Source organism: Berghia stephanieae, chromosome 4, assembly GCF_034508935.2.
Source record: "Berghia stephanieae isolate SIO BIC M18660-M18661 chromosome 4, UCSD_Bste_1.3, whole genome shotgun sequence".
Classification (NCBI taxonomy): Eukaryota; Metazoa; Mollusca; class Gastropoda; order Nudibranchia; family Aeolidiidae; genus Berghia; species Berghia stephanieae.
Window position 1 is genome coordinate 79,320,096 of NC_088363.1, and position 15,290 is coordinate 79,335,385.

At 36.2% G+C, this 15,290-nt stretch overlaps 1 protein-coding gene across 2 annotated transcripts in view; it reads left to right on the plus strand.

Annotated features, from left to right (window-relative positions):
* Window positions 1–3,679, plus strand: part of LOC144971336 (uncharacterized) — a 10,278-nt gene extending 6,599 nt beyond the window's left edge. For both annotated transcript variants that reach the window (XM_078912046.1, XM_078912047.1), the window contains exon 3: window positions 1,766–3,679. In XM_078912046.1, the coding sequence (XP_078768172.1) occupies window positions 1,766–3,119 (1,354 nt within the window). In that variant the 3' untranslated portion in view covers window positions 3,120–3,679. The remainder of the gene's footprint in view (window positions 1–1,765) is intronic.
* Window positions 3,680–15,290: the final 11,611 nt, after the last annotated feature.

Below are 15,290 nucleotides of genomic sequence, written 5' to 3' on the forward strand. Positions count from 1 at the left end.
AGTGGTGAGCCGGAGCACAGACCATTGGGCTAAGGGAAGTCATGACAATTGAGTGCAAATTCTGTGTATAAATATTGCTTCTGACCAAAGCTAAATATATTCGTGAACTTTGTGGTTTGTAGTGAATAAATAATGGCTTTAGTTAGCGCTTTAGTGCTTTAATTCTATAATATTATTTCATTACTTTTGCTGATTTAATTTCCCACTTCTTTAGTCTTTACTGTCTTTGCAATGAAGTTAAAAACGGTTGATATTGACGAGCCTTAGTCAAGAGTTCTTATTCCTGTATTTTTCGTCCTTGGCATTTTGAACTAGGATATCAACTCAACTTTCGACGGGATATCCGTGAAAAGAATTTGGGTTTAATTCAAGGTCAACGTCGTTTTAATTAAGCGTTTTGATTTTTATGAAGACTAAATATTTTTTTTCAAAAGAAGTGAAATACGGCAACATTCATTCTCCTCTAAGCCTGGCACACAAACGGAGACATCGCAGCATAGCTTCTAAATCTTCTTGTTTATTTAATGAATTATTGTCATCTCAAAGTCTCAATAATAAAAATGTTCTTCCAGAATGCGGTTTTACTTAACAAAATTTAGGAATAAAGATTGAATACTATATGGAATTCTCCTAGTCGACGCGACCTGCGCATCAAGTTTTTCTTCGTAAACAGACTTTATAAAAATATAAATTTGGAAACCTCGTATTTTATCTTAATCCAATTGGAAAATTTTAAATAAAATTAATGGTCAGCGAGTATTGCTTTGTGTATTTTATTTCACACGTGAAAAACGGATATTTATTCAACACACTAATTGGTATGGAATAAATAGTAGCTTTTTGTTGTTTTTTTTTTTCAAGGGTCATTGCTGTCGGGTAAATTCACAACACGACAGATAAATTTGCCATCACCGACAATGAACTTCGCAGCGAGTTTTAATACTTCATAATTTTCCCCACAGGAAACTTAACTACGGAGAACCAAATTATTGACCCCTTAAAATTTCCATTATCCACCACTACATAGTAACAGATTCCATCCTTTAATGAATCTGAGAATATTATACGATTCCTACACTCTTGCTTTTTATTCTTTTCTTTCATTCCGTACGTGTTCCCAACAGCCGTACGAGCTTGCGTGTGCGCGTTGGGAACAAAGTTCGAATTCCAAAAAGCAAGAGTGTAAGAAATCTTTTAGTCTACCCCTCAATCGATTCCAATTTCGTCATCTTTGAATAAAAGACATGTTCAAAAACACTTATCTAAATTATTATTCTTTTTAAAGAATATTTTTTTGGGGGTGGAATTTAACGATTTATAATCTGACGTCGCAAATTATTATTGAAAACATGACATCATTACGCGTTATTATTAATCTAGAGGGTTAGAATAATGTATATGTATGTTATTTGCCTTCCCCAGGGCACACTGCAACTGAAATACTAGAGTTACGAGATGAGAGCCATCTTATCGTAGATTTAATTGCTTTTATTTTGAAGCAGACTGTAATGCAATACGCTCTTTAGACCATAAGTGGCGATGAATCATTACTTATATATTTTTCGGGTAATAGGACGAGTATTAATTTTGAAAGCAGTCTTCTACATTGTTTGTATAATCATGTTATACAGAGGAGGAAGGCTTGGGGGTTAAAATTGCGAAGGCATTTTCGTTAGTATTATTATGATTTCAGGCTTCATGCAACTACCATAGCTTTCTAATAACTAATACTAATAACATGAACGTTTCTTTTCTTTCCACGCAGGATGGTAATGTCTTTTGTGAGCGAAGCCTCGATCTTGACTTTGATTGTCATTGCAGTCGACAGGTTTCGCAAGATTTGCAAGCCCATGAGTCGTCAGATTAACCTTCGCCATACCAAATGGTTTCTCATCTTAGTGATATTTGGGGCTCTACTCCTCTCCTGGCCAGCTCTGATCATTTTCGGTTTTCGAACAGTTCAAACTGGCATACCAGGAATTCCAGGTCACGATTGCTCCATTTCAAATTCATTGAAAGGGACTCTGTATCCCATGATTTATACATCTATGTTATTCTTATTGTTTATTGTTCTTTGCGTGTGTTTGATAGTATTGTACAGTTTCGTTCTTGCAGCCGCGAGGCGTCATCGAAGCTACACGTCATCGAACTCGAATCCCAATCATTTCACTTATCCTTCGATTCGCAGATTTAAGTATACTAAAAATAACTATTCCAGTTCAATGACAATAACAACAGATGATACGACATCTGATTTGAAAGAAAGCTCTGAATCAATAAGCCACAAAGATCTCTCAAAAGTAAACACAAACAAAGACCACAAAATAGGCCAAGGCGGTGCACACCATCATATTTGCGAACGTGAGGAGGGCATATCAACAATTTGTGGCGAGATGAATGAACTAGAAATATCAGTGGAAGACAATAAGAAAATGATAAACATTACTGAGGCTGAGATTTCAAACAAGGAAATTTTCCAAAAGGAAATAAACACAGACACCACGATTTCGAGTTCCGTTACGGACATGCGAAAAATGGACGATTCGTTGCAGCAAAGGAAAATCAGTTCAAACTCTCCACGACAAGTACGGAAGATTTCTCAGGCGAGCACAGTATCCGCCAGCGTCCCTAATTTATCTCATAAAAAGAAATCTTTGATCGATGTGAGCATTCAACTTCTGACCAAAGAAAAGACACCAAATGTTCAAAAATCCAAATCTTTACGTCAAACATTGCAAGCAAATGTAGCCAAATGGAATGCTAACGAGAACTCAAATACTAACAACGGAGAATCTCAGAGATGGAAGAAAAGTTCTCGTAAAATGTCCAAACTGGACCATAAAACGACAATAATCGCTTTCTTGGTAACTATTGTGTTCATTCTTAGTTACGTGCCTTACTTGAGTTTACAAATCAGTAAACAGATTGTTGAAGGAATGGATTACGACTTACAAGGTGCCCCTTTGATTCTCTATAACATTTTTCTCAGATCTTATTATATCAATTCTATTTCGAATCCAATCATTTATGGACTTTTAAATAATAGGTTTCGGCATCAACTTCGTATTTTATTATCACAAATATGTAAAATTTGTCGTAAAAACACCGAGAGCCAGTGATTATTGTAAATAATGATTATAGAGATGAAATGATTTTTCACAGATATCTTGGGTCTGATACCAGAGCTCTAACGCGTTAGGCTAGAAATCAGGTTTTCTCTCTAGAATATACTCGGGATACAGAGAATCTAATGGGTGAAAACTTGATTAATTGCTCAGCGTGTCCTAAGGCACAATTTGATTGGGGTCTGTTAAAGAAATATTGTCAGAACAAAAAAGAAGATCAAAACTAACAGTAAAATAAAAACGATTAGTCAGATACGATGGACAACCAAGTGTTTTTATTTTTTTAGTTTAAACAATTCTTACAGCAGAGACACTGATCACATCGCTCAAAAAATTGGGATTGATTTTTACCTCTGTGATAAATTTGGAATTCTTGTTTAACAGTGTCCGTGGATGCCTTATTTTTGTGTGTGTGTGTGTGTGTGTGTGTGTGTGTGTGTGTGTGTGTGTGTGTGAGCGCGTGTGTGTATGAATGCGTGCTTGCACGTAGGGTTAAACTCAATTAACGTTTCTACAGGCAACTAGCTATTTGATTAAATGATGTTCTAAAATGATGTATTTCTAATCAATTCATTGATTTCTTTTAAAGAATCTCTCGGGGATGGCACTAAATACGAAATAATTATTTGTTTGTCAAACTATGGAAGATACCAGTTTGAAATGATCGTTGTTTTAGCCGGATTATCAAGTTAACGATTACACATCCGAAACTCAACGATCGACCAACGACGAGGTAGAAAACCAGGATCTATCCTTAGGCGTCGCTACAAAACGCCAGGTTAAACTCGCGCAACGAGCGTCGTGTGAGGACAGACAACGCCTACGGGACGGATCCTGGTTTTCTTCCTTGTCGTTGCTCAATCGTTTAGGTTTGGGGAACGTTATGTTAACTGGCTATTATCATCATGGACTGTTTATACTCTGACATGAGACTTACCAACTACCGTGGGAAAGGTTTTGTAAAGAAAAAAGAAAAATATAAAGCTTGAATTATATAACAATGTTACAACTTTAACTTGGCATGATATAAAAAACAAAAGGTGCATCCAATAAAGACAACGTGAAGAATTGATTATAAAATTCTATACTGCCTCATAAAACGATAAAGGATTGAAAATAAATAAACACGAAAACGTCGTTGGTTTGAATAGTTTTACATACTTAAAATGTAAGGAATTACCTATCGATAATTGAAGAAAACCAAAGAGATAGTCTGTTAGTAGCCAGATACATGTAAAAAAAGAGCATTTATATAGAGCACTTTCCACTAAACGTACTCAAAGTCAAAGCGCTTTACATGGGGTTCCTAATGCCAACTTTAATACTTGACATGTAGGACGAGACATGACATGCGCCTGTTAGGTGGAAACATTTTTTTCCAACAGAGGCAACGCTGTTAACGGCCATATACTCATTTTGCACTTGAGTACGGTGAAAGAATGTGAGTAAAGAGCTTTTTCCAAGGACTCAACTATACGCCACTAAGAGCGGGACTCAATCCTGAACCTTTCGATCAGAAGACGAGAGTCATACCACAAGACCACATAGCCGCACAGTAGGTCCTAATACATACTACTTTTAATGAAAATTGGTCAAGATCCCTTCATAATAAACGCTAGAATCTAAGTGTTGAGACAAAAGTAAATTGCATTTTAAGACGTGTGAATGACTTCAATGACTTGGACGATCCAACAAATATGATCGACATCACACTTTTGAAATCATTACTATGCTTGTTTTGTTTATATGTATGCTGCTTGAAGCTCGAAAAATGAAAATAAGCATAAAGAGTGACGTGGCCGTTTCCCTTAATTTTGCAATAAAATGGACGCTGAGCAGATCACTCAAATAGGAATATGAGATGAGACGATGTTTTTTTTTTATCATTCAGTCTTTAGTGCCTTATTCGTCGTCCTTTTTGTTGAAATTGGAAAACCTCCCGATGTCAACATTATTTGTGTATGTGTATTAAATTGGAGTTTCTGTTAAACTTTTTTCATATTTTTTTAGCTGATTTGTTTTCAAAGTTTTCATTTTAATTTAAACCGCGCTTTCACAGCGCTTACGAACATGTGGAAAGTTATATCAGCGCCAACAGAAAAGGAACATGGAGGCATACGATCTGCTCTAATATTTAGTTTAGATCCACTTCAATCACATACACAAATGTCCCCATCAGACACAGGAACAGGATTACGACATACACATCAATAAATAGAATATCTTCTTGGGAAAAAGGGAAACATGCATTCGACAACTTCTCTCTCAACTAAGGATCTTAGCCAGGGTCCTGGCAAAATCAAATAATCTTATTCCAGGAGAAGGACAGACTGCTACGTGGAAGGGGAAATTGATATGGTGTGATAGAAGACACAGCAAGTCACTTTTCCGTTCAACCACGGGAGACTGCAAGAGCCAAAGGAAGTAGTGATTGAGATTAAAAAAGAGTGCCATATGCTATTCACTAAAGATTTCTTAAATACACAAGCTATTGGTTGTTTTATTTGTTTGTTTTCACTTTTGGATTGTTTAATCGTTTGTTTTTTCTTTGTGTGTGTGTGTGATTTAAACGATGCTTGCGCATAGCTACTTACATTTCCATATAAAGATCTACACCTTCAAAACGAAACTAATGAGTCTTGTTTAAATCAATAACACACACACACACACTCTCTCTCTCCCTCCCTACCTCTCTCTTTCATCTCTCAAAACATATCACAAATTGATCTTCTCTTCTATAATTGGTCGACCTTAATTAGAGCTGACGATTCAACTTCCGTTTCACTTTCACTGTGTGCTCCTTACAAACGAGATACAAATCCACTCACCAAGAAAGGACGCTGCTCAAGTGGGTACATTACATCCTCATTGCAGTAAAAAAATAAAGGAAATCACATTATCACGACGACTACTGGACCAATACAATAAGAATCTATACTCATTGTCATCAGTAGGGCAGATACTTCGAGACGTCTTTTCCGATTCAAAACTCCTTGGAAGTGTGTTTGTTTGTTTTTGTTTTTAAGGGTTTTACGGCGCTTGCAACACGTTAAGGTTATATCAGCGCCAGTAAAAAGGAAGAAAATGGGATAGTAAAAAGTTCTAGAATTACAATTAAAGCACCCAAGAGAAAGTAAGACAAAGGGGACCTGGGAACAAATAGGGATCAGATGTAGATTCCAAGAGCATACCACCAATGTACTTAATTTGCGATCACCTAAAAGTCTCATCCAGACACAAGCACAGGTCCCAACTAAGAGGAATACACTCAAATGTTTACCAATCATATCATATAATATGCAAACTAAACATAATACAATGCATAACAGAGAGATGATTTACAAGGAAAAAAATATCATCTCCCAAAACAATAACTATGCATTTGACTGTTTCCCTCCCAGCCAGGACTCCGGAAAGGGCCAGGACAAAACCAAGTAAACTCATTCCAAGACAAATACAGAAAGCATGTTGGAAAACAGATATAAGGAGATAGAAGACACAGTATGTACCTCCCTGCCCGCAATGGGAGGTCAGGATCCCCACCCATGGAAGTGTGTAACCAGTCGTCTAACAATGAATAGGTTACATATTGAATCATAAAGTGGCCTAACTGTTTTAGGAGCAGAATGTATAAGCAGATTCTTAGGATTACGGAGCGTAAAAGGGCGAGGATGGATGATCTTTACTGACGACCGGCATTTACGTAGAGTAGAAACTAAGATGCAATCACTTTACAATCAGAAGATCAGTTGCACAAGGTCCGTAGGACTGGTTGGTTTGTTTTGTTTTTAAGGCCTTTACGGCGCTTACAACACATTTAGGTCATATCGGCTATGTGGTCTTGTGGTATGACACTCGCTTTCGGATCGGAAGATCCTGGGTTTGAGCTTCGCTCGGCGCATAGTTGAGTCCGTGGAGAAGGCTCTTTACTCACATTCTCTCACCGTACTCAGGTGCAAAATGAGTACCTGGCAGTTGACAGCGATGTCTCTGTCCGAAAACATTGTATATCGCCTAACAGGCGTCATGTCCCGTCCTACATGTTAAATGTTGCTGTTGACCAGGGACCTCTTGTGAAGCGCGTTGAGCACGTTTAGTGGATATTGCGCTATATAAAAGCTCATTTTTTTTTAAAAAGGAAGAAAATGGGATAGCAACATTTTCTAGAATTACAATTTAACAGTAGGCCTAATCAAGAAAAAGGAAGACAAGGGGAATTAGTTCAAACAGGAAACTGATTGCGCATGTGCAGGGACGCTTTGTCTCAGGCAAGGCCATATGAATATTCATTGGGTCTATAAAATAAATATGGAAAAAATGGGACTTTGACATGATCTCATTATGAGCTGTGTGAGCTGGATGTCGTTATAAGTGGGTTGCACTGTATCACAAATAAAATGCAGATAAGGTAAAATAAGAGACAAATGGACAGAATTGGAGTAATTAAAATTTATTTGTAAGAGACAGTAAATAATATCAGAAACATGACCACATCTTAGTCAAAATGCCCTCATTTAACAAAATAAAACCATTTTTGTTAACAAAATAAAAGATATAAAAATGTGATCTATAACTTTGGCTTGATAATTGATAATCAAATTTAAAAAAATATATGATTCAAATTTTAGTTCAAAGGAAAAATAAAATAATGTCTATGACTGTAATCGAATGCCAATTAGACAGGGTCCTCATGCAAGAAGCAAATTTTAAAAAATAATGGTCACAAAATAAATAGTGAGGAAAATATAGGTATGTATATATGTATGTATGTATGTATGTATGTATGTATGTATGTTCAAGATGGCGGACAGGTCAGTCGGGTCTCTCGCAGTCTCTAGATCTACCGTCTCTTGTATCCATCATCCGTGGTAGCTGTCCTCGTAAACACAGACAATGTCAAGAAGGAGTATAGGACGTGTGACAAGGATCAGATTTCTTGCCAAAGAGTGTATCAAAACTGGTAAAATTCGACTAGACGTCGGACAGAATGGTTACAATGTTGTAAAACGTGTTGTGAATGGCGGAAATAGTGATTGTGATTTGTTTGATATTTCTAATTGGCTCCAGTATCAGCATGAACCGACCATTAATTCTTCTTGGAATAAGTTAATACAAGAAGGTACGTTCAGACATACTACTATATCTACACAACCCATTAAAATTAAACCAACTTTTTGTCACTCCAACCCATCGAAATGGATAAAATTATTTTCAACACTACACAGTTTTGATATATATGTATGTATGTATGTATGTATGTATGTATGTATGTATGTATGTATGTATGTATGTATGTATGTATGTATGTATGTATGTATGTATGTATGTATGTATGTATCTATGTATGTATGTGTGTGTGTATATATATATATATATATATATATATATTATATATATATATATATATATATTATATATATATATATATATATATATATATATATATATATATATATATATATATATATATATATATATTATATATATATATATATATATATATATATATATATATATATATATATATATATATATATATATATATACATATATATATATATATATATTTTATATATATATTATATATATATATATATATTATATATATATATATATATATATATATATATATATATATATATGTGTATATATTAATGTTAGGTAGTCTCACTACATTTTCAAAGTTGTCAAACCATTCTGAAAATTGTTTCATTGGATTCCTTGTACAAAAACAATCAAAAAGTTTTATGATTGTGGCACTTATAGCTTTTGAGATATGGTCAAAACAGTGAGGGGAAACTGATACATATCTCAAAAATTGTTTCCAAAACACCTTTTTATTTAAACCAGGGATTTGTTCTATATAAAAGAAATTATTTTTTGAAAAATTAAAATGTGGAAAGACCCCACTGATGAAGTGATTTTGTCATTAGGCAGGTTCTCGACCGAAGCCGATTCGCTATCACCCAGTGCCTCCGCTTACATAATCCAGATAAATATGGTGGAAGTTGTGGACTTTTCTAAATAAGTTAAATAAGTATTTAAATCTTTAAAAACGAACAAAATACCAAACAAGGAATGTTTCAGGCTCATTCTTCACCTAATTTCGATGAGTTTATGTCCCCGCCCCCCTCGAGGGTTTGAATTTGTCCAAACAAACTTTCATCTCGTATATGCAGCTCTGTCTGTACACAGGGAATCTGCATACAAGGGTTGCCGGGACTAATTATCTACGGCGATATAATACTCTGTGATAACTGTGGAAATTTTCAGACAATTTCATTTAAAAGATTCTCAGAAACGTTTGACACAGTATCCCATACCCTTAGAAAAAAGACATATTGAGAAAATAGCAAAATAGCTTTCCGTTTTTCACACTTTTCTTACTACCTGTACCCTTTTCGACTGTGTTTTTCGTGCATTTATAGTCTACTTGAATTTGAACTTCAATAATATTATTTTTAAGATAAAAAAATATCGTTTTCCACCAAAATCCCAAAATCAATTGTTTGAAGGATTTTCCTAATAATCAGACCCAAACCGCCCCTTAATGTAAAAGTCTGTTTTAAAGCATTGCTTTTGTTTTATTTATTCTAATTCAGTAATAGAAAGATAGATTTAGAGATAAAAAATCAACAGAACAAAGCTAATTTTACTATCTATATTTTATTTATTTTAAAATCTCTTTTTCTCCCCACAGACCAGTTAAGGCATGGCGTCAAAGACAGCCAGTCAGGTGTGGTCATTCGTGGTAAAATACTCATTCGATCCAGATATATGCCTCACCAGATGATGCATGTTTTTTTTCGTTCATTCATTCATCAACGAGTGCAAAAAGAAGTATCCTGAAACCATTCGGAAAATTCAAGAGCTTTCTGGTTTCAACATTAAATATAAAATGATGAGATCAAAGTTACAATGGTTGTACAAACTGGTCAACTCCAAATTTAAAAATCTACAGAATGATACTATCTGGAATTACCTATTTGAAGAGTTTAACAAGTCACACCAACTCCAAGTTGAACCGGTAAAATCTGTTTTGACTCCTTATGCAGATGTTTTTCCATCTTGTTCAGATACTTTCGAACCTCAAACTCAACCAAGCACCAGAATCAGTCTGCCAAATATTCCAGTGCTAAGGAAGAACTGCAAGAGATGCATGGGCAGTAAGTTAAAGATTATGAAACTTCAACAGAAGTGTAAAAAGAAAAAAACTTTGTTTACAAAACCAACATGTGGCCTGGAATCGAAAATTTCAATTGGATAGTTCGGGTGTTAGAAATAAATTGGCAAATACGTTAGGTAGGATTAAACACCGTCCATCAGCAGCACTATAAATAAAGAAATTAAGGATCCAACATACACATCAGACAAGGAAGTCTGAAGAAAAGGGTAAAAAAATGGAGGAGATGATGACTGAAATTAGAGCATTGACAGGGGAAGCGAAAGAAAGATTTAGAGATAAAAAATCATCAGAACAAAGCTAATTTTACCATCTATATCTTATTTATTTTAAAATCTCTTTTTCTCCCCACAGACCAGTTAAGGCATGGCGTCAACGACAGCCAGTCAGGTGTGGTCATTAGTGGTAACATACTCATTCGATCCAGATATGCCTCACCAGATGATGCATGTTTTTTTTCGTTCATTCATTCATCAACGAGTGCAAAAAGAAGTATCCTGAAACCATTCGGAAAATTCAAGAGCTTTCTGGTTTCAACATTAAATATAAAATGATGAGATCAAAGTTACAATGGTTGTACAAACTGGTCAACTCCAAATTTAAAAATCTACAGAATGATACTATCTGGAATTACCTATTTGAAGAGTTTAACAAGTCACACCAACTCCAAGTTGAACCGGTAAAATCTGTTTTGACTCCTTATGCAGATGTTTTTCCATCTTGTTCAGATACTTTTGAACCTCAAACTCAACCAAGCACCAGAATCAGTCTGCCAAATATTCCAGTGCTAAGGAAGAACTGCAAGAGATGCATGGGCAGTAAGTTAAAGATTATGAAACTTCAACAGAAGTGTAAAAAGAAAAAAACTTTGTTTACAAAACCAACTTGTGGCCCTGAAGAGGAAATTTCAATTGGATAGTTCGGGTGTTAGAAATAAATTGTCAAATACGTTAGGTGGGATTAAAGACCGTCCATCAGCAGCACTATAAATAAAGAAATTAAGGATCCAACATACACATCAGACAAGGAAGTCTGGAGAAAAGGGTAAAAAAATGGAGGAGATGATGACTGAAATTAGAGCATTGACAGGGGAAGCGAAAGAATTGAAGGATGCCAATGATTTTTTGATCAGCCAATCGCCAGAAGAAGAGGAAAATGAGGAACACTTTCTCCTACACTTCAAGCTATACACTTACTCCTACACTTCAAGCTATACACTTCGATACAACAGACGACGCACCTTCCACACTCTTAAACGACACTTACTTCTGGACACTTCACTCTCTAAATTCACTTACAACAGACGTAAAACCTTCTGACACTCCTTCCTTCCATACGCCTAGATTCAGGGTAAGCTATATTTTTATACTTTAACTTTATCTATTTAACATCTAGTTTTAACTCAGTAATTCCATGATTCACCGGCCATCTGGACCCATCCTAGCCATGGAGTCCTACAGCCAGAATACCGAGTTCTGGCAATCACGGTAGTTACTACAAGTGAGGAACGTGAAGATGGCAAAATGTTTGATGCCGGTATAAGGAAGGCAACGTATACAACAATATTGGCCCAATGTCCTGTAGCCCAAGTTGGAAATTTGCTGAAAACAGCTGTCAGTACTTTGACAGTCAGTTATTGATAAAGCCCCTTCAAAGTCAACAGCTGCAAAGATGGTACATGAGTTGAGCGTCTTATCTAGCATAAAGACAGTCAAATATGTACTTCAAGCTAGTGTTGCCGCCATCTGCTGGGATGCTACCACAGAGCTTGGAAACCATATCAATGAAGTACATAATCGACTGGATGATGGAACAATACATACCATTGCAATAAACAGACCTTCAGGAGGAAAGGAAGAAGACTACATCAATCATATCATCAGATCATTGATGAAATATGCCAGATCTATGCTGATTTTAATGATGTTTTTTTCTGTAGTTCATGGGCGATTTTGTTTAAATTGATGAGTGCCTTAACTGACAGAGCAATTGTCAACCACAAAAACTGCGAGTTGATAAATCTCCATTTTTGGACTTGAATTAATAGAAAGGAATTACAATATTGGATGGATTTGCTAAGCAAGTCCGTTCTGCCCTAAAGACATTGGACAGCAAGGCGGGCTTGATGGAGGAAAGCACTGCCTGGCAACGAGTGTGATTTACTCCATCTCCAAATTGAGGTACCGGAACAGTGAAGATCCTTCTGGGTTCAAGGCCTTCCTGCGAGTGAACCAGATACCAGCAGGAATGTTTGTTCGATCTGTTGGCAAACGACTCTGTCCTGTTACGGTATAACGAACTTAAGTCTTAATGGGATATTAGCTTAAGGCGACCTGAGTTGTTATTTTTTCAAACCTGTTGCTATGCCATCTTGTGTTGACAACGCCTCTCAGTCGTCCTATGAATACTACTCACCATGGCTATATAAACCCATGGCAGGCTGCAAATCGTCACTTGCTATTCTTCGCACAATACAGGGTTGATTGTGTGAAAAACATTCGGGGCCGGAAAATAGCAAGGCATAGTGGAGATTAATGTACTGTGTAAGTACGTAAATGGGTGACAAAAAAAAATCTTTGCATAAAGAAGGCAAATTTATGCAATATCAGTCTGATAAAAAAAGAGATCGATAAAATCATAGTACAGAGAAGGCAAATCTGTTACTATGCATATGTCCCAATTAAGTAAAACACAGAGAAGGCCGAAACTATGTTATACTGGCCGGCCAGGTACAAACTAAATATAATACAGGAGACCAAAAACTGTGTTATAAAAATATTAAAGGATGGTCGGTTCGGTGACGAATTAAAAGGCGATGTGTGTCGTAATATCACATCACCATAAAAGAGTGTGATAATAAAAAGGTGCCCCTTAAAAATTGAGTTGGTAAAATCTCTATCCAGATCCAAATGGATAGTGCAAAGTATTGGACATAAAATAAATTTGAGAAGCCCGGTTGTTCTCAATATTTGTTGGGCCGTGATCCGTACAGAGTGAAGAAGTATCCACACTACACATCTTCACAAAAAGTCAGACCAACGCTGTTACAAGATTACAGAAAAGCAAACCCGAGACGACAACAAGACAAGATTTGTTTGTGTGTATTGTGTCTTTACATGTTACTGAACAGGTACGTTTTGATTGTCAAACCTTTCATATTAATTTTGACATTTTCTTATTTTTAAATAAAATTATAATTTAATGAATTCAGTAGACTTGTTTAATAATTTAAAGCTCTACTTTTGTGTGGACCTTTTGTAAAATCATTAGTCCGATTGTGGTTGGAAATATCTTTATATTTTAATGTCATAAAACCAGTGACAGACTCCACGTTATGTTCCACATGGGTGGTGTCATTATCCACTATTTGAACCTCCTCCTGAAGTACCTGACTGAAAACTGCGTCGAAGCACTCCAGGAAGTCATTAAAAGACCTCGGAAAAGGAGCACCTCCTCAGCCATTGCAAGCCATTGGACTTGTAGGAAAATTAATAACCAGGCCCTGGATGAGATTCGTGTATAAAAACCAAGGTGACCTGTCAAACTTGCAGATGACTGTGCATTTCCAAACAGCACAAGCTGTGGTTGATGCCTGGAGCAAAAATCCATGGAAAATGTTTTTGACAATGTATTTTTACAGCCTCTTGTTCAAGACCCTGTCCTCCTATCACTACATTCCCCCCAATCAATTTTTGTGCAAGATGTTTTGAAAACAATTCTTCCTCCAATGTCATCTGTGATAACGTGCAGGCACAGTGCAACCTTTTACAATATTTGTTGCTGCCGTCGGTTGCTCGTCTATTTGACGAAAAAGTATCCTCCACATTTGTGCTAATCGTCCAAAAGAACACTCAACGCTGTTTCTTGCGCGGGACAATCTGTAGTTAAACATTTCTTTTTCAGTCGAAAGCTGGCGGTGAGGGAAAGGTTTCATTATGTTTTCACGAAGAGAAAATGCTTCATCTGCAATAAACATGTAAGGGAGCTCAATATCAGTGCCTGGTATACATCTTCCTTGGGGAATAGATAACGTGTTAGATAGAAGCTTTTTGCCCAGAGATGAACGACTGAAAACTCCGCCATCACTGTTACTTCCGCAAGAGCCTACATCTACCACAACAAATTTTCCATTAGCATCTGTTACTGCAAGGAGGACAATAGAAAAAAAATGTTTATAGTTGAAATATTTTGAGCCAGACCTGTTCGGTTTTTTAATCCGAATATGTTTCCCGTCTACTGCTCCCAAACACAAGGGGAATTGAAATCTTGTAAAAAATTCAGATGCAATTTTCAACCAATGTTCTTCATCAGGTTTTGGCATCACTTGCGGTTGTAGGGTATTCCAAATGACTACACATGTTTCCCTTGTAATATTCTTTACTGTTGAGAGGCCAGCCCGGAAATGAAAGGATTGAGATTGATGGTACCTGACAATCAGAACATGAGGAGGTAGTTAATGTCCAAAATAACTGTATAATAACCTTTTGATAGTTATAAATATTAAAATGTATGTTGTATTTTTTTTCTTACAGGTAATGCTGCAAGAAAGAAGTGGACAACACTCAGAGATTACTTTTATACGACAAATAAACAGTTAAAAACAATTAAGTGAGGAGCTGCAGCAGAAAAGCGGAGAAAGTGGTATCTTTACGACTCCATGAAATTTTGTTTGCCTCATATTAGTGATAGAAAAACTACATCAAATCTATCAGATGTGTCTGATATTGAAGATGATGCAAGCTCTCAAATATCAGAAGCTAGCTCTCAATCTTTACACCCAGTGCCTTCTCAATCGTCTCCACCCACTGAAATTTATCCACCACAATCTCAACTTTCACCTTCTCCAAGCACTTCTGGTGTTAGTGAAGGGAATCCAACTACTTCAACTACACATACTACTACAACTTCGAGAAATAGAAAGCGGGCACCATATCCTCAGCAGCAAGGATATAGCGCTTCCCTGGATGGCAAAATCCTTGACG